Genomic DNA, 17,711 nt, shown 5'->3' with positions numbered 1-17,711 from the left:
AGAGCACTGTGTGTGCATTTCTATCTTTAGAACCGAAAAAAAAATCTCTATCTATCAAAAAGCTCTCCCGCCCATTTAACAATTCCCTAACTAAACTCCAACAACTACAACTGCTTGTGTAACGGATAGTTGAGTTGGATACTCGATAACAACTCTACAATTTTAATCTTTCTTTCCCTTTTATTCTTGTTGCGTATCCTTTCAGTACCCACCCCTCTAAAAGCTCCTTGACCTCACGGAACTAAAGAATGTAGACACGACTCCCTGACATATTTCCACACTTGACTTCATTGTTGACAAGGAGCACATTTTCTTCACTTGTCTTAGCCCCATTTCATACTCATTCTCCTTAAGCATTAAAATTAAACCACCGAAATTCCCATCAACGTGATGCTGCCCATCTCCCAATCTCATCATATTCTTAAATCTCATTTCTTCTTCAAATAAAATTTTCTCACCCATATCATCAAATTTCCAACAACAGAAGAACAAGAGGTCTAGTTCAAGTTTCAATTTCATTCTGTTGTCAGCTTGAAAACTAGGACCCATTGAAACAGCATATGTATATGCTTGTTCCCAAATGGCCTGAGTGTAGCTTTCACAACAGATAAATTGTCAGCCACAAGTCCTGAATCTGCTAACAAACGCCAAGAACCCATATCCCTCTTTAGCATTCTATCAAACACCCAGTGTCGTACTCCCACATTTTCTAAATATTCCAATCAATTCGTTGTTCGTTTCAATATCACCTGCAAAGTGATTGTTTCAATGACCCATATGCCCGTTTACCCATATCAAGAGGCATACTTCTATTCCTATTTGTTGTACTTAATTCATTCACTTTTTTGAAAAATCCACCAGGATCTTCTGCAGCTCTAGCCAATAGCCATGCCTTTGGGTAAAGCTCATCAAAAGGACTGAGATAATCTTGCAAGGAATTTGACTGCTTCAAGTCTTGAATCTTCCCAATTGGGTCATTGATGGCATAATTTCCAAACCTGACCTCCTATGCATCGACATATTCATCCCAATTCCCATACGCTTCATTACCCTTCACTTGAATAACCCCTTGGTGCCATTTATTTACTTTTCCTTCCAAATGCAAAGCTGCAACCTTCACCATGTTCTCAAGAACTATTTTCCTCACTTGGAAAAAATATTCGCATCTTAACAACCATCCCTGTCGTCCTTAACCATCAAAGCGAGGAAACTTTAATTTGGTAGTGCTTCCCTATGGGTTGCCATCACCAATATTCCCTTTGGCTTGCACTTGCTCTACCTTATCCCTTGTTTCTTCCACTTCCACATTTGGCCTATTCAATCCAGCAATCAACATTCTGAGTTTCGCCACCATATCTTGCAATCTGGCTTCTTGTCTTCGCTCAGCTTCAAGAACCATAGAAGTGATCTCCTTTCTCCACTCTGGTGAATAGGTCCCCTCAGCCATGGATCATTGCTCTGATACAAGAAATTGAAGGTGCTTCTTTTACCCTATCTGCTTATTAAAATAAAAAAAACCAAATTAATTTAGTTTTGAAAACATGGAAAAAACTAAATTAATTTAATTTTCTAGAAAAAAAAATGTAAAACCTAAAATCATATCATTCGCTTCCTTCACCATAACAAAAGTCGAAATATGCTCCTTCCCTTCGCCATTGAAATGTAAGAATGGTCTCCAAGCTCCTTCCTTTCACTCTACTCTCTCTCTGTCCGCAACCAAATAACTCCTTCGTCTCTTCCTCTACTCAATTTCAAGTTTTACTTGTTCTGTTTTATTGTTTTTATTTTTTTATTTTTTTTTATTTTATTTGAAATTTTTCTCTTTTTGCAGCTACATGCTTCCCTCTATGAATCCCTTAGCGAAAAGGCAAACCCAAATCCTAAACTTTGCTTCCTTCCATTCTTAGTTTTGATTTCTTTTCTACATCCCATTTGCTGCTGCTATTGCTCATTCACTTTTTGGATTGAGAAGAAATTTTCCTTCACTTTGCAGGTTAGAAATACTACTGCATCTGAAACAAGGGACCTAATCACAACTTCAATATGTTTTCTGATTTTAGGGTAATTTAATAATATATTTTGAAATATATATTTTGTTGGTACTCAGTTCAAATGATATATTTGCCTTTCATATTTTTTGGTATGACCTATATTTGTTTTTCTAAATAAGCTACCTACGTGATTGATATAATTAGTTCTTCAGTTTCCGAATTGGAGTGGGGTGTTGTTTTCAGTCACTGATGCTTTTCTAATCAATCACGTTTATATCTAAAATAGCTCACTGAGATTTTTTTTTGTGGTATTTTATTGATAATCAATCAAATTACTAATTTAGCTCACATGAATTAGCTTTCTACCATAAGCTATTTACTTTGGCCTCATATTTTCTCACATTAAATCTTGACTTTCTGTCTCTTGGATACTCTTTGGAAAGACCAAATTTATAGGCTCTTAACACAAGTTAGGTAAATAGGCCCATTCCAAAACTTCTTACAGCATATGTGAGTGCAGACATAGTATTACTTAGAAGCACATTTTGTTCATCCTAACAATTGGCTCTTTTGATTATGACTAGTTGGTTTAGTTCTCTAGACTCTGTTTTTTTTTCATATTTAATTCCTTTAAAAGAGGTTGTTGTAAGAGATATTTTGGATATTTGATTAACTTTTTGGGATTTGTTACTAGTATATATTATATTAAATTATCCTTGCTAATTTCTTTCTTCTAAAGTTTTATTAAAATCTCATGTTCTGCAAGCATTGCATAAACATATAGCTGCTGAATTCCATTTGTTTGCTGCGTTGGCCTTTTTGATTAATAATAAGTTTTGCATTCAATTTGGTTGCCGACTCCCCCCCTCTCCTCTTTCCCCTGCTTTTAATTGAACACATCTTTGTAGTGATGCTATATCAAAGAAATTGTTTATGCAAGGATATTTATAGTCATATAGGCATGAAGCAAAAACTTGTACTATGTATTTTTTTTATTAGCATGTTATATTATATTTTAATTTAAGCATAAAGACTAATTACTTTATCAATTCTTACATCAACAGAAAATGGCATTTGATCTTTGTTTGGTTTAAATTCATACATTTGGCTGATAATGAGATAATGGACTAGAATTTGCCCCTTTCATAATTAAATCCAGCTCTGACTTTGTTTAATTTAATTTCCTAGTTACCAATTTGTTAATTTAGGTTTTAATCGTTCTTCTAATGTTTTATATTAGTTAACATATTCGATTTCTTTTTATTTGACTTGTATATTTAGGAAGCAAGTGTTGGAAACTCAAAGAATAAGGTCAATTTAATAATGCCTCCTCGTACTGGTAGCAAGCCTATGAGAGAGCTCATTTATGAATTGGTAAGGCAATAAAAGCATAGTTAATGAAGTTGAATTGGCACAAAAAAAAAGACAACATAAATACTAATATGGCTACATTTATTTTTTAATTTTTGTAAATGGAAGCAAAGATGTTAATCCACTAGATTTAGCAACTATATTTTTTGAGAGTCACAAGAAGAAGGACAAGCTTATTAAACCTGAAACCATTGAAAAATATGCATGTAACAAATTAATTCACGAAGTAGTTTCCCATTTAGCATGTTGATAGTGTTTTTATTTGCTTTTCTTATATAACTTGCAGGATGAGATTCAAGAAGCAATGCAATTGGAGCCCCATCTTTCTAATGTCAAAGCTATTGAAAAGTGTTTTTCTCACACCCGTCCCTAACCTGTAGAGATTGATGTAACATAAAAAACTGATGGTGTTTCTCTTAAATTTATAGCTAAAAGAAATTATGAAACTTATTAAAATATATCTGGTATATAAAATATGGCTCCGTGCCTATCAAACATATTTAAATACAACTATATATATATATATATATATATATCCTCTTTGTGAGGATCAAAATAAAATATTTACAGTTTAGAGCTTTTAACTGTCTATATTTATATATGTACAGTAAACTAAAACAAAATAAATATCCAAAGAAAAATATTGGCCTGACTTCTACTAGATTCTATAGTTGATGAAGTAGAAGAGAGGATAATTCTGAGAGAGAGGGGCTGCTAGTGGCGGAGTTAGCAAAAATTAAGAAAGTGAGTACAACTACTCAGTGAGTGGACAAATAAATAACATGTTAGTAGTATGCCTTATAGCATATCATTTAGTATGTATCTTGTACATATTTTTATTAATAAAAGACTTTTTCACTTTTCCCTTTACATAATATATTTATGTGTAATAGAAAAGGTCCATTGATATTTTGTTAGAAATTCTATTTTTAAGTTGTTAAGAATATGAGTGACAGTATTTCTAGTACTAAGTATCATAAATAGGTTCACAATTGAGGATGCTTCATAATAAGGACATGACTTATCCAGAAAGATTGTATTCATGTTTATTACCAAGTTATTTATATGAGATATAAATAAGATGGAATGGTGAGTTTCATGCCATATAGCAAACATGATAGGCACTTATCAATGATAAGTAGGCCGAACCAGTGATACTTATGATAAGCACATGGAGTTTACTCTTGTCGATGTTTTGTCATAAATCATATCAGTACATATAATCTTTAGACCTGAGATAACACAATTATCTTGTATATAGGTAGTTTGAGTTTGATACTGCTTTCATACTTGTACTGTGTATGGGTATATGGGCATGTGTTAGCTCCTACTAGTTATATATGGAGGTAGGTGTTGATCAAGATGGAATCTGTTCCTCTAAGTAAATAGAGATAAAATCCTATGTTCATTTAATTGTTCTTGATGTTTCAAGTTCCTGGCCAGGACAGATAAATTTAATCAGAAAAGAGTTTTTGATGAGAAAATCTTTTTAATCAAGAACTGAAATTAAAAAAGAACATAATATTCATAGCAAATGGAGTTTGACATAAACCATGACTCAAGCTTGACTTGGGATTTTGTAACAGAGAGATTCCAGTGCATGGTAACATATGATTATAGGTTCATTTAAGGTAAATCTTATTACTAATTGGGTGGCCATGGCATGCTATGCTAGGTGTTAACCATGGTCTATGAGGTGCATAAAATGATTTAGAGAAATCATTTATGGTAAGAAAAGAGTTCTGATGATATTAAGAGTTGATATCATATCTCATTGTCAATTAGTGATGAATCTAGTAAGTTACACACATACACAAGTTATCACCTAATTAAATATGATTTAATTAATTAATTAAAGAGTTTAATTGATTAATTAAATAGGTTTGGTTTGCAATTAGATTGTAAAGTCCCTAGCATGACTTGAAACCAAATCTAGATTATTGGATGTATAGTATAAGTTAAATTTATATTTAAAGTGTTTAAATATGAATTTAATTAATGAGAAATTAATTAATAGAGATTAATTAATTAATTTATATTTGATATAAATTAATTAGAAGAAGAGAAATAATTATTTTGGGTTGAGAACTCAAAATTAAGACACATGGGCATTTTGGTCATTTCACAGTGTGACACGTGGCACCATGAGATGGTGATACATGGCATTACACATAAGCTTGCTAAATGTCTTTTAATCATGTAAGATAATTAAAATTAAGATTAAATATAGGTTTAACACTTGGCACAATGTGATTGGGTCACTTAAACTTAGAGCTAATCAAAGGGTGACATGTGGCAAGTGTTTAATGTGTTAACCTAGCTATATAAGTGTTGTTATGAGAAAAAAAATAAAAACACAACTAGCAGCTACACTCCTTTGTCACGCCATTTTGAAGCTCTCCTCTCTCCTTCTTCATCTCTCATCAATTCAAAGAGATTAGCCATCAATTCAAAGAGATTAGCCATCAATCTCTTGAATTAAAATACTAGAAATTATTTCTAGTGTCCTGTTTACATCTCTAATCTCTTAAAATGCAAAACTTGAATTTCTAATTAATAGAAAAAGCTTTAGAAGCTGTTCAAGGGCTGCCATAGGTGTTCTTGGTGTGGACAAGCTAGAGGGACAACATTTAGTGTCCTGAAGACGAATCTCAAAGGCGCAAATACACTGCAGTGCATCAAGAGGTTAGTGTAATCATTCTTGATTTAATCTAGGGTTCTAAAATTAATCTGATTAATTTTAAAATCTTAAATGGCAAATACAGATCTAAAAATATATTAAAAGAGTTTTAATATGTTGTTTATCATTGAAATCAAATAGTTAAAAATAAATCTTGCATTATGCATATGACCCTAGGTGAAAAATTTTTGAATTCAATGGTATAAACTTGTATTTTTTCACGCTTCCGTTCCTTCATAACAAAGGGGAATAGATAAGGTTTCAACATTTAATAGTGCTAATTCTACTATGTTTGAATAGGTCAGCTGAATAAATATCATTTAATTTAAATAATGTAGCTGAACTAAAATAAAATTCATGCTGTAACAGTATTGTTGAAATAAATATATTGAAATCATAAATTCTGTAATATCCTCACACACTCATAATATGCTTCTTGTTGAATAATGCTGGCATCTTAGGTGCAATAATAAACTCTGGCAGCCTGAGAGCAATGCTTGCATCTTGGGCTCTATAATGATATAAAAATAATCCAAGAGCAATAAAAATACTGGTCATACACATATGCAGAGCTAACCCTAAAAGGCGACTACCTAATATACACCCCAAAGGTTATATGTATATCAAGCGCTGTCCCAAAGACAATATAAATATAAGTTGAGCTGAAAATAATTCACTGGTCATCAATGTGCTATCTTTTAGGTGCTATCTATTAGGTGCATATATTGAGCGTATTTAGTTATTTATTCAGCTATAATTGTAAATATCATTTTATTCAATAATAAAATATAAAATTATCATTCTCTGTTTCAATTTTCACACTTAGAAATAATATAAATTATTTATATTTAATAAAATATCAGTATTATATATTTATCCACTTACCTATACTGAAGACAGACTGAGGCCTTGACCGCTGGAGCACCTCTAGTATCTACTACAGGAGTTGGATCCTCTCCTAAAGTTAAAAAAAAAAAAAAAATAACAGTGCATCAAGAAAGGAATTTAAATCCTAGGCTGAAATTGTGGGATATAAAATGTAAGATTTATGCACGAAAATTTTAGAAGGAAAAAAATTGACAGTACTTTGGCATAAACCGAACGGTCCCCAAAATTTTAACAGTTCAACGAATTCTCAACAATTTACAATACATCACAAATAAATTTAAAATGTCCATCTATGGCCTACACAAAATAATATAATAAACTCCACATTTTTATCTATTTATTTCTCCTTCTCCATTTAATATATTTTTCTTCTCCTTTAGCATTTCTTGCTAAAATTCTTTCCCTTTATTACATCAAAATTCTTGCTAGTTTAAAGACAATTACTCTCCATTAATAGCTCCAAAATAATCACATCATACTTTAAATACTTCATTGCCCACATAACAATTAAGACATAAAAACTTAATTCCATCTCTCCATATAGAAACACCAACTTAAATCCACCTCTCCCTATGGAAACACCAACTTTTAATTCAACCTATTAAAGAGCACCCAACTAATAGCTAGAAATTTCATATCTCTATTAACCCATATAAACTTATTATTTCAAAATAAAGTTCATCTCCCTATTATTCTTATGCCATAAGATTTACCATAGAACGATGGAATATCAAATTAAACTTGAGTAATTGAGAAGAAGGAAGGAAGGATTTACTCACTTGAAAGAAATCATTAGCTCTTGTGAGTGGAAGATGGTTTTAAGTTAGGGTTTTTATTGAAAATGGGTGTTTAATTAAAGCTTGAGTGGGTTTATGGTTGATTATGTAAAAGAAAGGATGTGAATGAAGGGAGGAAAATGAAACTTGGGGTGTTGAGTGTTTTTTTTTTTTTTCCTGCTCACAAAAGGGATGGGAATAACTTTGGCTCATTTGAGCTTTTTTCCTCTTTTATTATTATTATTATTATTATTATTATTATTATTATTATTCTAGAGATTTCTCAAAGGTACTAAGATATGAGCTTCATCACTTTGTGTCATGGGCTCTCATAAATTTGGGTTAATGGGTTGAGTATTACAATTCCCATGTTGCATCAGAACACTACCTAAACCTTTACGGGAAGCATCACTATGCACAACAAATCTGCCTACTCCTGTAGGCAAGGTAAGAATTGGAGCTGAGGTTAGACATGACTTAAGCTTCTCGAAACTCTCTTGACATTTTTCTATCCATTCAAACTTTGCATTCTTTCTAAGCGGTTTAGTCAATGGTGCTGCAATGATGGAGAAATCTTGGATGAAATGCCTGTAGTACCCTGCTAAGCCCATGAAACTCCTAACCTCTGTAGAATTAGTCAGAGGATCCCATTTGACTTCTACTTTAATCTTTTTAGGATCAATAAATACTCCCTCCGTTGAAATAACATGTCCTAAGAAGACAAATCTATCAAGCCAAAACTCACACTTATTGATACACTTGAATTGTATAGATGTTTTTAAGCACGTTTGTATACTATCTCATAGCATTTAGGTAAGTATTTTCATGCATAGTAGTTGATTTCATTAGTTTTTGTAATTTCTATTGTCAAGCCCTTAATTCCATGTTTTCTGCTTCGTTTCAGGTGTTTGGGTAAAGCCCCACAGTATAGGAGTGCAAAAGGAAGCTTGGAGAGGTCAAGATATTGAGTATTGCTGCTGATACAAAGTACATGGGTCGTGTAAGCCAAGCCCCAGACCTGTGTAACCTTCTGCCAGAAGAAAGCCAGATAGCCAGTGGAGAAACAAAAGTACACGGGTCGTGTAATTAGACCCGTATAATCTGCAGGGACCCGTGTAAGTCTCTGCCGGGCGCAAGCTTGAAGAACCTTATGGAAATAATAGTACACGGCCCGTGTAACCAGGCTCGTGTAATTGGCACAGACCCGTGTAACTCTTTGTACCAAAGCAAAACTCCGCAATTTCACTCCAGCAAGTTACACGGCCCTACATACCCGGACCCGTGTAGTGACACACGGGCCGTGTATTATGCGACAGCCAGTTTTATAACTCGAATTTCCCTCTTATTTTCTGATTCAAATGAGACTCCTAAAGCCTTTTGGACTCAAAATAACCTAACCCTAGAGCAACCTCTATAAATAGAAGAGAAAACGACAGACTGAAAGGAGACTGACGGACGAACTGACTGGCTGCGGCGGGGGGCTCGCTCTCGCTCTCTCTCTTTTTATCTTTCAACAACACTTTTAGGAGTTTTAGAGAAACTCACATTCTGCAGCCATCTTGAAGAGAAGAATATCAGTATCAAGGGGAGTTCTCCAGCCGAAGTCCCACAAGATCAAAGTGGCAAACTCTCTTCGGTTCCTTCATTTCATCTCCTTAAATGGATTTTTATTGTTTTATTTCTTCTATATGATTTCTTTTTATTGTCTTTACCTTTTTATTATGATGTTTACTGAACTCATGAGTGAGTAGTTTTTATATTCTGGAAATAGGAGAGTAATGCTTGTAATAATTATTATAGATAAACATTAAATTTTATTTATTGGATTTGAGATTTGTTCCTTGATTTAATTTCCTGTGATCTTAATGCATGCTATGTGCTGGTACCCACTTAGTATTGATTGTAGATATTAATTGAAGGACTGAAAGGTGAAGATTAATATTAGAAAATCAAGATCTTGAACCTAGGAATTCTGACCTAGACATAGGCTGATACCTTTGTGGAACTTAAAAATTAGTCAAAGACCTTAAGGGATTTTAATTAATTTAATCGCCACAAAAGTCGAGTTTAAGTTAATTAGAATACACCCTAGGTACCTTGAGAGAGGACTTAGGATACCTTAGGACTGATTTTCATCAAGGTAAACGATTCTCAAAACTAGTAAATAAATAAGATAACATCAATAGCAAGATTCAGGTGTGAAATCTTAATTCCAGAATTGTTCCAAAATAGATTACTTCATTTTAAGTTTATCATTCTAGTGTTTAAAGTTAACAAACTTCATTCCCTAAGTATTTGATAGCCTAGATAGTCAAAATTACTGTGTAGATTGGTACTTGCTAAACAAAGTCCTCGTGAGAACGATATTCTACTCATCACTTTATTACTTATTAGCGATCCGTGCACTTGCGGGATTGTAAAACCAGCGAAACACTTACTTAACTTGGCATACAATTGCTTGCTTCTTAAAGTTTGTAATACAATTCGTAAATGTTCTTTGTGTTCTTCCTTATTCTGTAAATACAGTAGAATATCATCAATAAACACAATGACAAAGCTATCCAAGTAGGGTTTGAACACTCTATTCATAAGGTCCATAAAAGCAGCTAGTGCATTAATTAACCCGTAAGGCATAACAAGAAACTCATAAGGCCCATAATGAGTTCTGAAAGCCGTCTTAGGTACATCGGACTCCTTGATCTTCAATTGATGATACCTAGACCGCAATTCAATTTTGGAAGACACCTTAGCACCTTGGATTTGGTCAAAGAGATCATCAATGTGGGCCAAAGGATACTTATTCTGCACCGTGACTCGATTTAGCTGCCTATAATCGATGCACAACGTCAGAGTGCCATCCTTTTTTTTTCACAAAGGTGATATATTAGGCCTTATAAAGCCCTTATCAAGTAATTCTTGCAATTGTACTTTTAACTCCCTCAGTTCTGCTGGAGCCATCCTATATGGTGCCATTGAGATAGGGGCTGTACTAGGATTCAAATCAATGGAGAACTTAATCTCCCTATTGGGAGGTAATCTAGGAAGTTCATCAAGGAAAACATTAGGAAACTCACACACAATTGGAATGTCTTCCAACTTAGGTACTTTTAAGGTAGTATCAATCACATGGGCTAGGTATGCTTAATAACCCTTCCTAAGCATCTTCCTGACAGTCATAGTAGAAATCACAGAAGAAGGAAGAGAACATGTTTCTCCATAAAACATAAACTTGGACTCCCCAGGACAATCAAACACTATAGATATCTTAAAGTAATCAATTATGGCATGATTAATGTACTTACAAAGGGGTCAAGAATTTTAATCAATTTTAGAACCCTGAAGAATGTTCATCAAAAGCATGTAAGCTGGAAAGAACAGAAACTCTTTCTATTGTATACCGCAGAAGCGTATAAACTGTAAAGAAACAAAATAAACATACAAAACACCAATATTTACTTGGTTCACCCTCTCCACATAGGGCTGCATCCGCGGCATGCCATCTTCCACTATCAATAATAAATAAATCATCATTACAAGCTCAAAACTATACTATCTATAAATCTAATTACACCCAAGAGAACGCATATAACATCAAACTGCTCATAGTAAATATATTAGTTAGTCCCTTTCAGTCTTCTCTAGATATAAGCCAATACATTTACTATTACAATACTATACAAAGGGTGTCTTCAACTATATGGGCAAGAGCTCTCTCATCAATGGACAAGAATCCCTTCTTCTTGAATTCTATGTCCTTACTCCACCTTAGGTTAAGGCCTCTCTCTACTGCAATGGGGAAAAACCCCTCATTAATGGGCAGAGCCAAATCCGCAGCAATTGGCAAGGCTCTTCTCTACAATGGGCGATAGCCTTACTCCATGAGCTGAAATCCAAATAGCTTTTTTCACTATTCCCTCAATTCTAATCTAATTAGGAGCCTTACTCAATTTAGGAATAATACTAAAATAAGAGTTCTACTTTATATATGAAATATTCCTCTATCCTATTTAGGAATATTTCTCCCACTTAAATTAGAAAAATGTCTTTCCAAATCCCACTAGGATTTTGAGTCATAATTCTAAAAATCTCCACCTTGACTCAAAATCCATCAACCATTGCATACCTCGAATTCTTGGGTACCTTTAATCATCACATCTCTATGCTTGAGTTTGAATCCTTCAAATCATCAATATCTCCAATCTTCATCTTGGGTGTAACTTGCTTTTTTTTTCAAAAAATTTTCACGTAATCAATCTTCTTGATTTTGCATCAAGAGCTCCACTTCAATTTCAACTCTCCATCATCACCATTATTGCATGTGCGACTTTTACATGTCGCAGCAGCTCCACCTTCAACCAAACTTACCAATATCATTCTCATACTCTGATACCGATTTGTTATGCACTGCGGAAGCGTGTAAACTGCAAAGAAACAAAACAAACATACAAAACACTAATATTTACGTGGTTCACCCTCTCCACATAGGGCTATATTCGTGGGCATGCTATCTTTCACTATCAATAATAAATAAATCATCATTACAAGCTTAAAACTATACTACCCATAAACCCAATTACACCCAAGAGAATACATATAACATCAAACTGCTTATAGTAAATATATTAGTTAGTCCCTCTCAGTCTCTTCTAGACATAACCCAATATATTTACTATTATAATACTACATCACAAAAGGTGCCTTCAACTATATGGGCAAGAGCCTCTCACCAATAGACAAGAATCCCTTCCTCTTGAATTCTATGTCCTTACTCCATCTTAGGCCTCTACTGCAATGGGCAAAAGCCCCTCATCAATGTGCAAAGCCAAATCCGCAGCAATTGGCAAGGCCCCTCTCTACAATGGACGATAGCCTCACTCCATGAGCTGAAAGCCAAATAACATTTTTTACTATTCTCCTATTTATAGTGTTAATTCTCTCAATCCTAATTTGATTAGGAGCCTCACTCAATTTAGGAATAATATTAAAATAAGAGTTCTACTTTATATATGAAATATTCCTCTATCCCATTTAGGAATATTTCTCCCACTCAAATTAGGAAAAGGTCTCTCCAAATCCCACTAGGATTTTGAGTCATAATTCTAACACTTTCATTATAGTTGCATGGGCTTGACGAAAGCAAAAGAGTTAAGCCTATTTATAGTTCAGAAAATTAGGCCCAAATGGAGCATACTATTAAGGCATGTATTGTGCTGCATTATGATGAGCCTTTATTCTTCAAAAATTCGTGGGTTTAAAATATCCTATTATTTTTTCAATTTTGAAAGCCCATATTAAAGAGATTTTAGTATTTTTGATGCCTTTTATATTCCTACATGGGTTGGGTGTTGATTTGGCATATTTGACCACTAAATATTCTCTAAGATCTTCAAAGATTATGGCCAATAACAATATGGACGAATTTGACTTGTCAACTTAGAATACAATCTTGGGAGATTACTACTATCTTGGAAGATTTTGGCTAACACTTTATTAATTAGGGATATTTGACTTTTCTTTCCCTATTTCTATTTGGATTTATTCCATATCTATATTTCTTTATTTCCTAATTAGTTTTTTTTTGTAATTTTCTTCTTTAATTTCTTATATTTGCCTATAAATAGGTTCACATATGTATGTTTTATCAAAATTAAGACAATTAAGAGATTTTAGACACTTCAGAGAATGGAGAGAAAAGTTTAGCATAAGTGCTATCAAATTTTAATTCTTATCAATTAGTTGTGATTGTGGTGAATTACTTGACTTATCACAAGATTCCTCGTGTGGCATCTATTTTTGAAGATTGGGTTCTTTGTGATGTTCTAAACTTATTAAAGAATTTCTCTTTTACTTATCCTTTTATCTTTCTTGTCTTGTTTTTAGTTTTAGTTCATAAACATCAAAATTACAAAAATATTTTCTTTTATTCTTTCTTTTTACTTTGTTGCAAGTTAAATAAGAAAATACCAAAAGAGTTTAAATTTAACAGAATTCAATTCTTGTGTTATTGAGTGTTCTTGTTTGATTCCACTTAGTTCCATACTTGTTTCAGTTCAGTTTACTTGTTTTCTTTCTCATAATTCGGATTCCCTTTTTATTTAATTCAATTAAGTTATTTCTTCCCTCATCAAGGCACATCAATGATGGTGGGATAACTAATCTATGCCTAGGATAGCATCAAAATCCTAAAGATTCAAAGGAATTAGATTTGCTAACAACTCATGATCACCCACCTTAATCACACAATCATTGTAGACATGCTCACAAATACTAGAATTCCCAACTGGGGTACCCACAACTAGTCCACAATCTAATAATTTTAACTCCTTATCCGCATGCACAGAAAATGATTGTGACACGAAAGAATGAGTGGACCCAGGATTTATAAGAATGTGTGCATCTCTACCAAATATGCTCAATATACCCATCACAACTTCTGGAGATGCTCGTGCCTCCTGTTGTGTCATGGCAAAAGCTCTGGCTTAATTGCAGGGTCTACCAGGCTATATTGCAGGTCTAGTCTGGGTAGTTAAAGTAGCCCCACTAGCCCTACTCATGCTAGATCCAACATTTATTGTAGATATACCTCGTGGTGTTGTTGTACCAATCTGCACACAGCCAGGCATCACTGAAGCTTCCCCTGAAACATTGTCTTTGGCCATAAGTAAGGGACAATTTCTTTTAAGGTGTCCTGGAGCACCACATTCAAAACATCTTTTGTCAAACTTTCTACATTCCCCTTCGTGGTGCTTGCCACAAGTAATACATTGTGGATATGATCTCTTCTTTTGAGTCAACCTAAAACTATCTTCCTATATTTGTCTCTATTTCTGTGCCCAAAAACAACTACTCGTTGGCTGTACCACTGATCCCTGACTAGCCTGGTGTCTAGCAATTTATTGCCCTGTACTCAAGTATGAACCCCTGCCATTGTCGCTAAAATTGGCTCTAGGCTGAAATGAAATACTCCCTCTCTTAGCTGATCACTCCCTAAAGCCTTGTGAGGAACTCTAACCACGTTTCTTACTTATTTTTTGCTCATATTCTTTCTCTTCTTGCTTCACCTTCTCAACATTTAAAGCAGCTTCTACTAATTCACAAAAAATGATGCCCTTGAACCAAGTTATGGATGTTCTAATCTTAATATGTAATCCCTGTCTGAATCTGTCACACTTAGCCTCCTCAGAAGGTAAGATATTTAAAATAAAGTAATATAGATCTTCAAACTGATCAACATATTCCCTCACTGTAAGGCTACCTTGTATCAATCTGAAAAAGGCATCTTGCTTCCCTTTCCTATAACTCTCTATCAGATATTCCTGCCAAAACTCAAACACAAATCTGTCCCAAGTCAAGTCAGCTCCACATCTACGGTATATGCCATCAATCCAGCTATCTAACCTTCCTTTCAATAATCCATGCGCATTATTCACTCTGTCTACATCAGCTAGTTTCATTAGATTAAACACCTTTATTATCATCCTTAACCACTTTTTTGCAGCATCTGCATTTGAAGAACCGTCAAAATCATAAGCACTCAAATGTCTGGCTCATTCTACCACCTCCCAAGGATCTCTAGGTTTGGGTGTAATAGCTGCAATAACAACTTATGCCATAAATGCACCCAAGTCAGGGTTCAATTGGAAAGGAGCAGCTAGGACTATAGGTGGTATAAGGGGTATGGCTATTGGGGGAACAAGAGGTGCTACTGGTGGAATAGGAGGTGCTACTATTGGAATAGGTGGTGCTACTGTAGGTGCTAGTGGATGTGATTGTGCTGGAGCTACATATGCACCTGATACAATGCCATGAGAAGCGAAATCACCTTGCTTATCTCTGCCCTCATGCAACTCATCATGATCTGCCACCTTTTCTGGAGGTTAAGGTGGGACTGTAGGATCCTTGTGAGGTTAGCCAACATCCGATAATCTAATTCTACTAGCAACACAACCACGGTTGACACCATGGCCTCTACTACCAACTGCCGTGGGCGGCATTATCCTATAAAACAAAGATAAGAAACAGGATATCAATATATATAATTAACAACACTAACACTAGAAGTAGAAGGGCCTATAAAACCTATAAACCTAATATCTAGTACCACAAAATGTCACACCCAGCCTTAACCTATAAAGACTGATGTAACCTAAAAAACTGATAGAGTTCTCCCTAAATTTATAGCTAAAAGAAACTATGAAACCTGTTAAAATATATCTGGTACATAAAATATGGCTCCATACCTATCAAACATATTTAAATACAAAAAATATATATCCTCTTTGTGAGGATAAAAAAAAAATGTTTATAGTTCAGAGCTTTTAGCTGTCTATATTTATATATGAACAGTAAGCTAAAACAAAATAAATATCAAAAGAAACATATTGGCCTTACCTCCATTAGATTCTATAGCTGATAAAGTGGAAAAGAGGACAATTCTAAGAGAGAGGCTGCTAGTGGTGGAGTTAGCAAAAAGAATATGAAATATTAAAAATTAAGAGGGTGAGTACAATTACTCAGCGAGTGGATAAATAAATAACAAAGGGGAACAAATAAGGTTTCAGTATTTAATAGTACCAATTTTGCTATGTTTGAATAGGTCAGCTAATAAATATTATTTAATCTAAATCATGTAGCTGAGCTAAAATAAAATTCATGCTATAACAATATTGCTGAAATAAATGTATTGAAATCATAAATTCTGTAATATCCTCATACACTTGCAATATGCTTCCTATAGATAATGCTGGCATCTCAGGCGCAATAATAAACTCTGGCAGCCTGAGAGCAATGCTGGTATCTTGGGCTCTATAATGACACAAAAATAACTCAAGAACAATAAAAATACTGGTCATACACATTTGCAGAGCTGCCCCCAAAGGGCGACCAACTGATATACACCCCAAAGGCTATATGTATATGAAGCGCTGTCCCAAAGACAGTATAAATATAAGCTGAGCTGAAAATAATTTACCTGTCATTAAGGTGCTATCTATTCGGTGCATACATTGAGTATATTCGGCCATTTATTGAACTATAAATGTAAATCTCATTTTATTCAATAATAAAATATAAAATTGCCATTCTTTGTTTCCAATTTCATAATTAAAAATAATATAAATAATTTACATTTAATAAAATACTAGTGTTATATATTTATCTACTCACCTGTACTGAAGATAGACTAAGGCCTTAACCACTGGAGCACCTCTAATATCTACTACAGGAGCTGGATTCTGTCCTAAAGTTGAAAAAAATAACAGTGCATCAAGAAAAGAATTTAAATCCTAGGTTGAAACTGCGGGATATAAAATGCATGATTTATGTATGAAAATTTTAGAAAAAAAAAAAATGACAGTACTCTGGCATAAACCAAACGTTCTCCAAAATTCAACAGTTCAACGAATTCTCAACAATTTACAACACATCACAAATAAATTTAAAATGTCCATCTGTGGCCTACACAAAATAATATATTAAACTCCACATTTTTTTCCATTTATTTCTCCTTCTCCATTTAATATAATTTTCTTCTCCTTTAGCATTTCATGCTAAAATTCATTCCCTTTATTATATCAAAATTCTTTCTAGTTTAAATACAATTAACCTCCATTAGTAGCTCCAAAATAATCACATCATACTTTAAATACTTCATTGTCCACCTAACAATTAAGACATAAAAACTTAAATCCATCTTTCCATATAGAAACACCGACTTAAATCCACCTCTCCTTATAGAAATATCAACTTTTAATTCAACCTATTAAAAAGCACCTAGCTAATAGCTAGAAATTTCACATCTCTATTAACCCACATAAACCTATTATTTGAAAATAAAGTTCATCTCCCTATTATGCTTATGCCATAAGAATTACCATAGAACAATGGAATATCAAATTAAACTTGAGTAATTAAGAAGAAGGAAGGATTTACTCACTTGAAAGAAATCATTAGCTCTTATGAGTGGAAGATAGTTTTAAGTTAGGGTTTTTGTTGAAAATGGGTGTT

At 33.8% G+C, this 17,711-nt stretch overlaps 1 protein-coding gene and 1 long non-coding RNA gene across 2 annotated transcripts; one reads left to right on the top strand and one right to left on the bottom strand.

The window, feature by feature from the left end:
* The first annotated feature begins 76 nt into the window (after positions 1 to 76).
* Positions 77 to 4,237, top strand: LOC110655185 (uncharacterized). Its single transcript, XR_002494924.2, has 4 exons — positions 77 to 1,477; positions 1,832 to 1,993; positions 3,273 to 3,365; positions 3,649 to 4,237. It is a non-coding gene; the product is annotated as an uncharacterized LOC110655185 (long non-coding RNA).
* Positions 4,238 to 10,574: 6,337 nt separating this feature from the next.
* Positions 10,575 to 14,170, bottom strand: LOC131172005 (uncharacterized). Its single transcript, XM_058132948.1, has 4 exons — positions 13,920 to 14,170; positions 12,072 to 12,127; positions 11,042 to 11,120; positions 10,575 to 10,743 (listed from the first exon to the last, which is right to left on the bottom strand). Exons 1-4 carry the CDS (start codon positions 14,168 to 14,170, stop codon positions 10,575 to 10,577), a joined length of 555 nt encoding a protein of 184 aa, XP_057988931.1.
* Positions 14,171 to 17,711: the final 3,541 nt, after the last annotated feature.

Source organism: Hevea brasiliensis, chromosome 13, assembly GCF_030052815.1.
Source record: "Hevea brasiliensis isolate MT/VB/25A 57/8 chromosome 13, ASM3005281v1, whole genome shotgun sequence".
Lineage (NCBI taxonomy): Eukaryota > Viridiplantae > Streptophyta > Magnoliopsida > Malpighiales > Euphorbiaceae > Hevea > Hevea brasiliensis.
This window is presented reverse-complemented; position numbering and strand designations above follow the sequence as displayed.

Coding starts and splice junctions, on each gene's coding strand:
- LOC131172005 (XM_058132948.1), bottom strand. CDS start 14,170: ATGACACAACAGGAGGCACGAGCATCTCCAGAAGTTGTGATGGGTATA. Junction 12,128..13,919: donor AAGGTGGGTGATCATGAGTT/GTTAGCAAATCT, acceptor GTTTCTTTGCAG/TTTACACGCTTCCGCAGTGC. Junction 11,121..12,071: donor AGAGTATGAGAATGATATTG/GTAAGTTTGGTT, acceptor GTTTCTTTACAG/TTTATACGCTTCTGCGGTAT.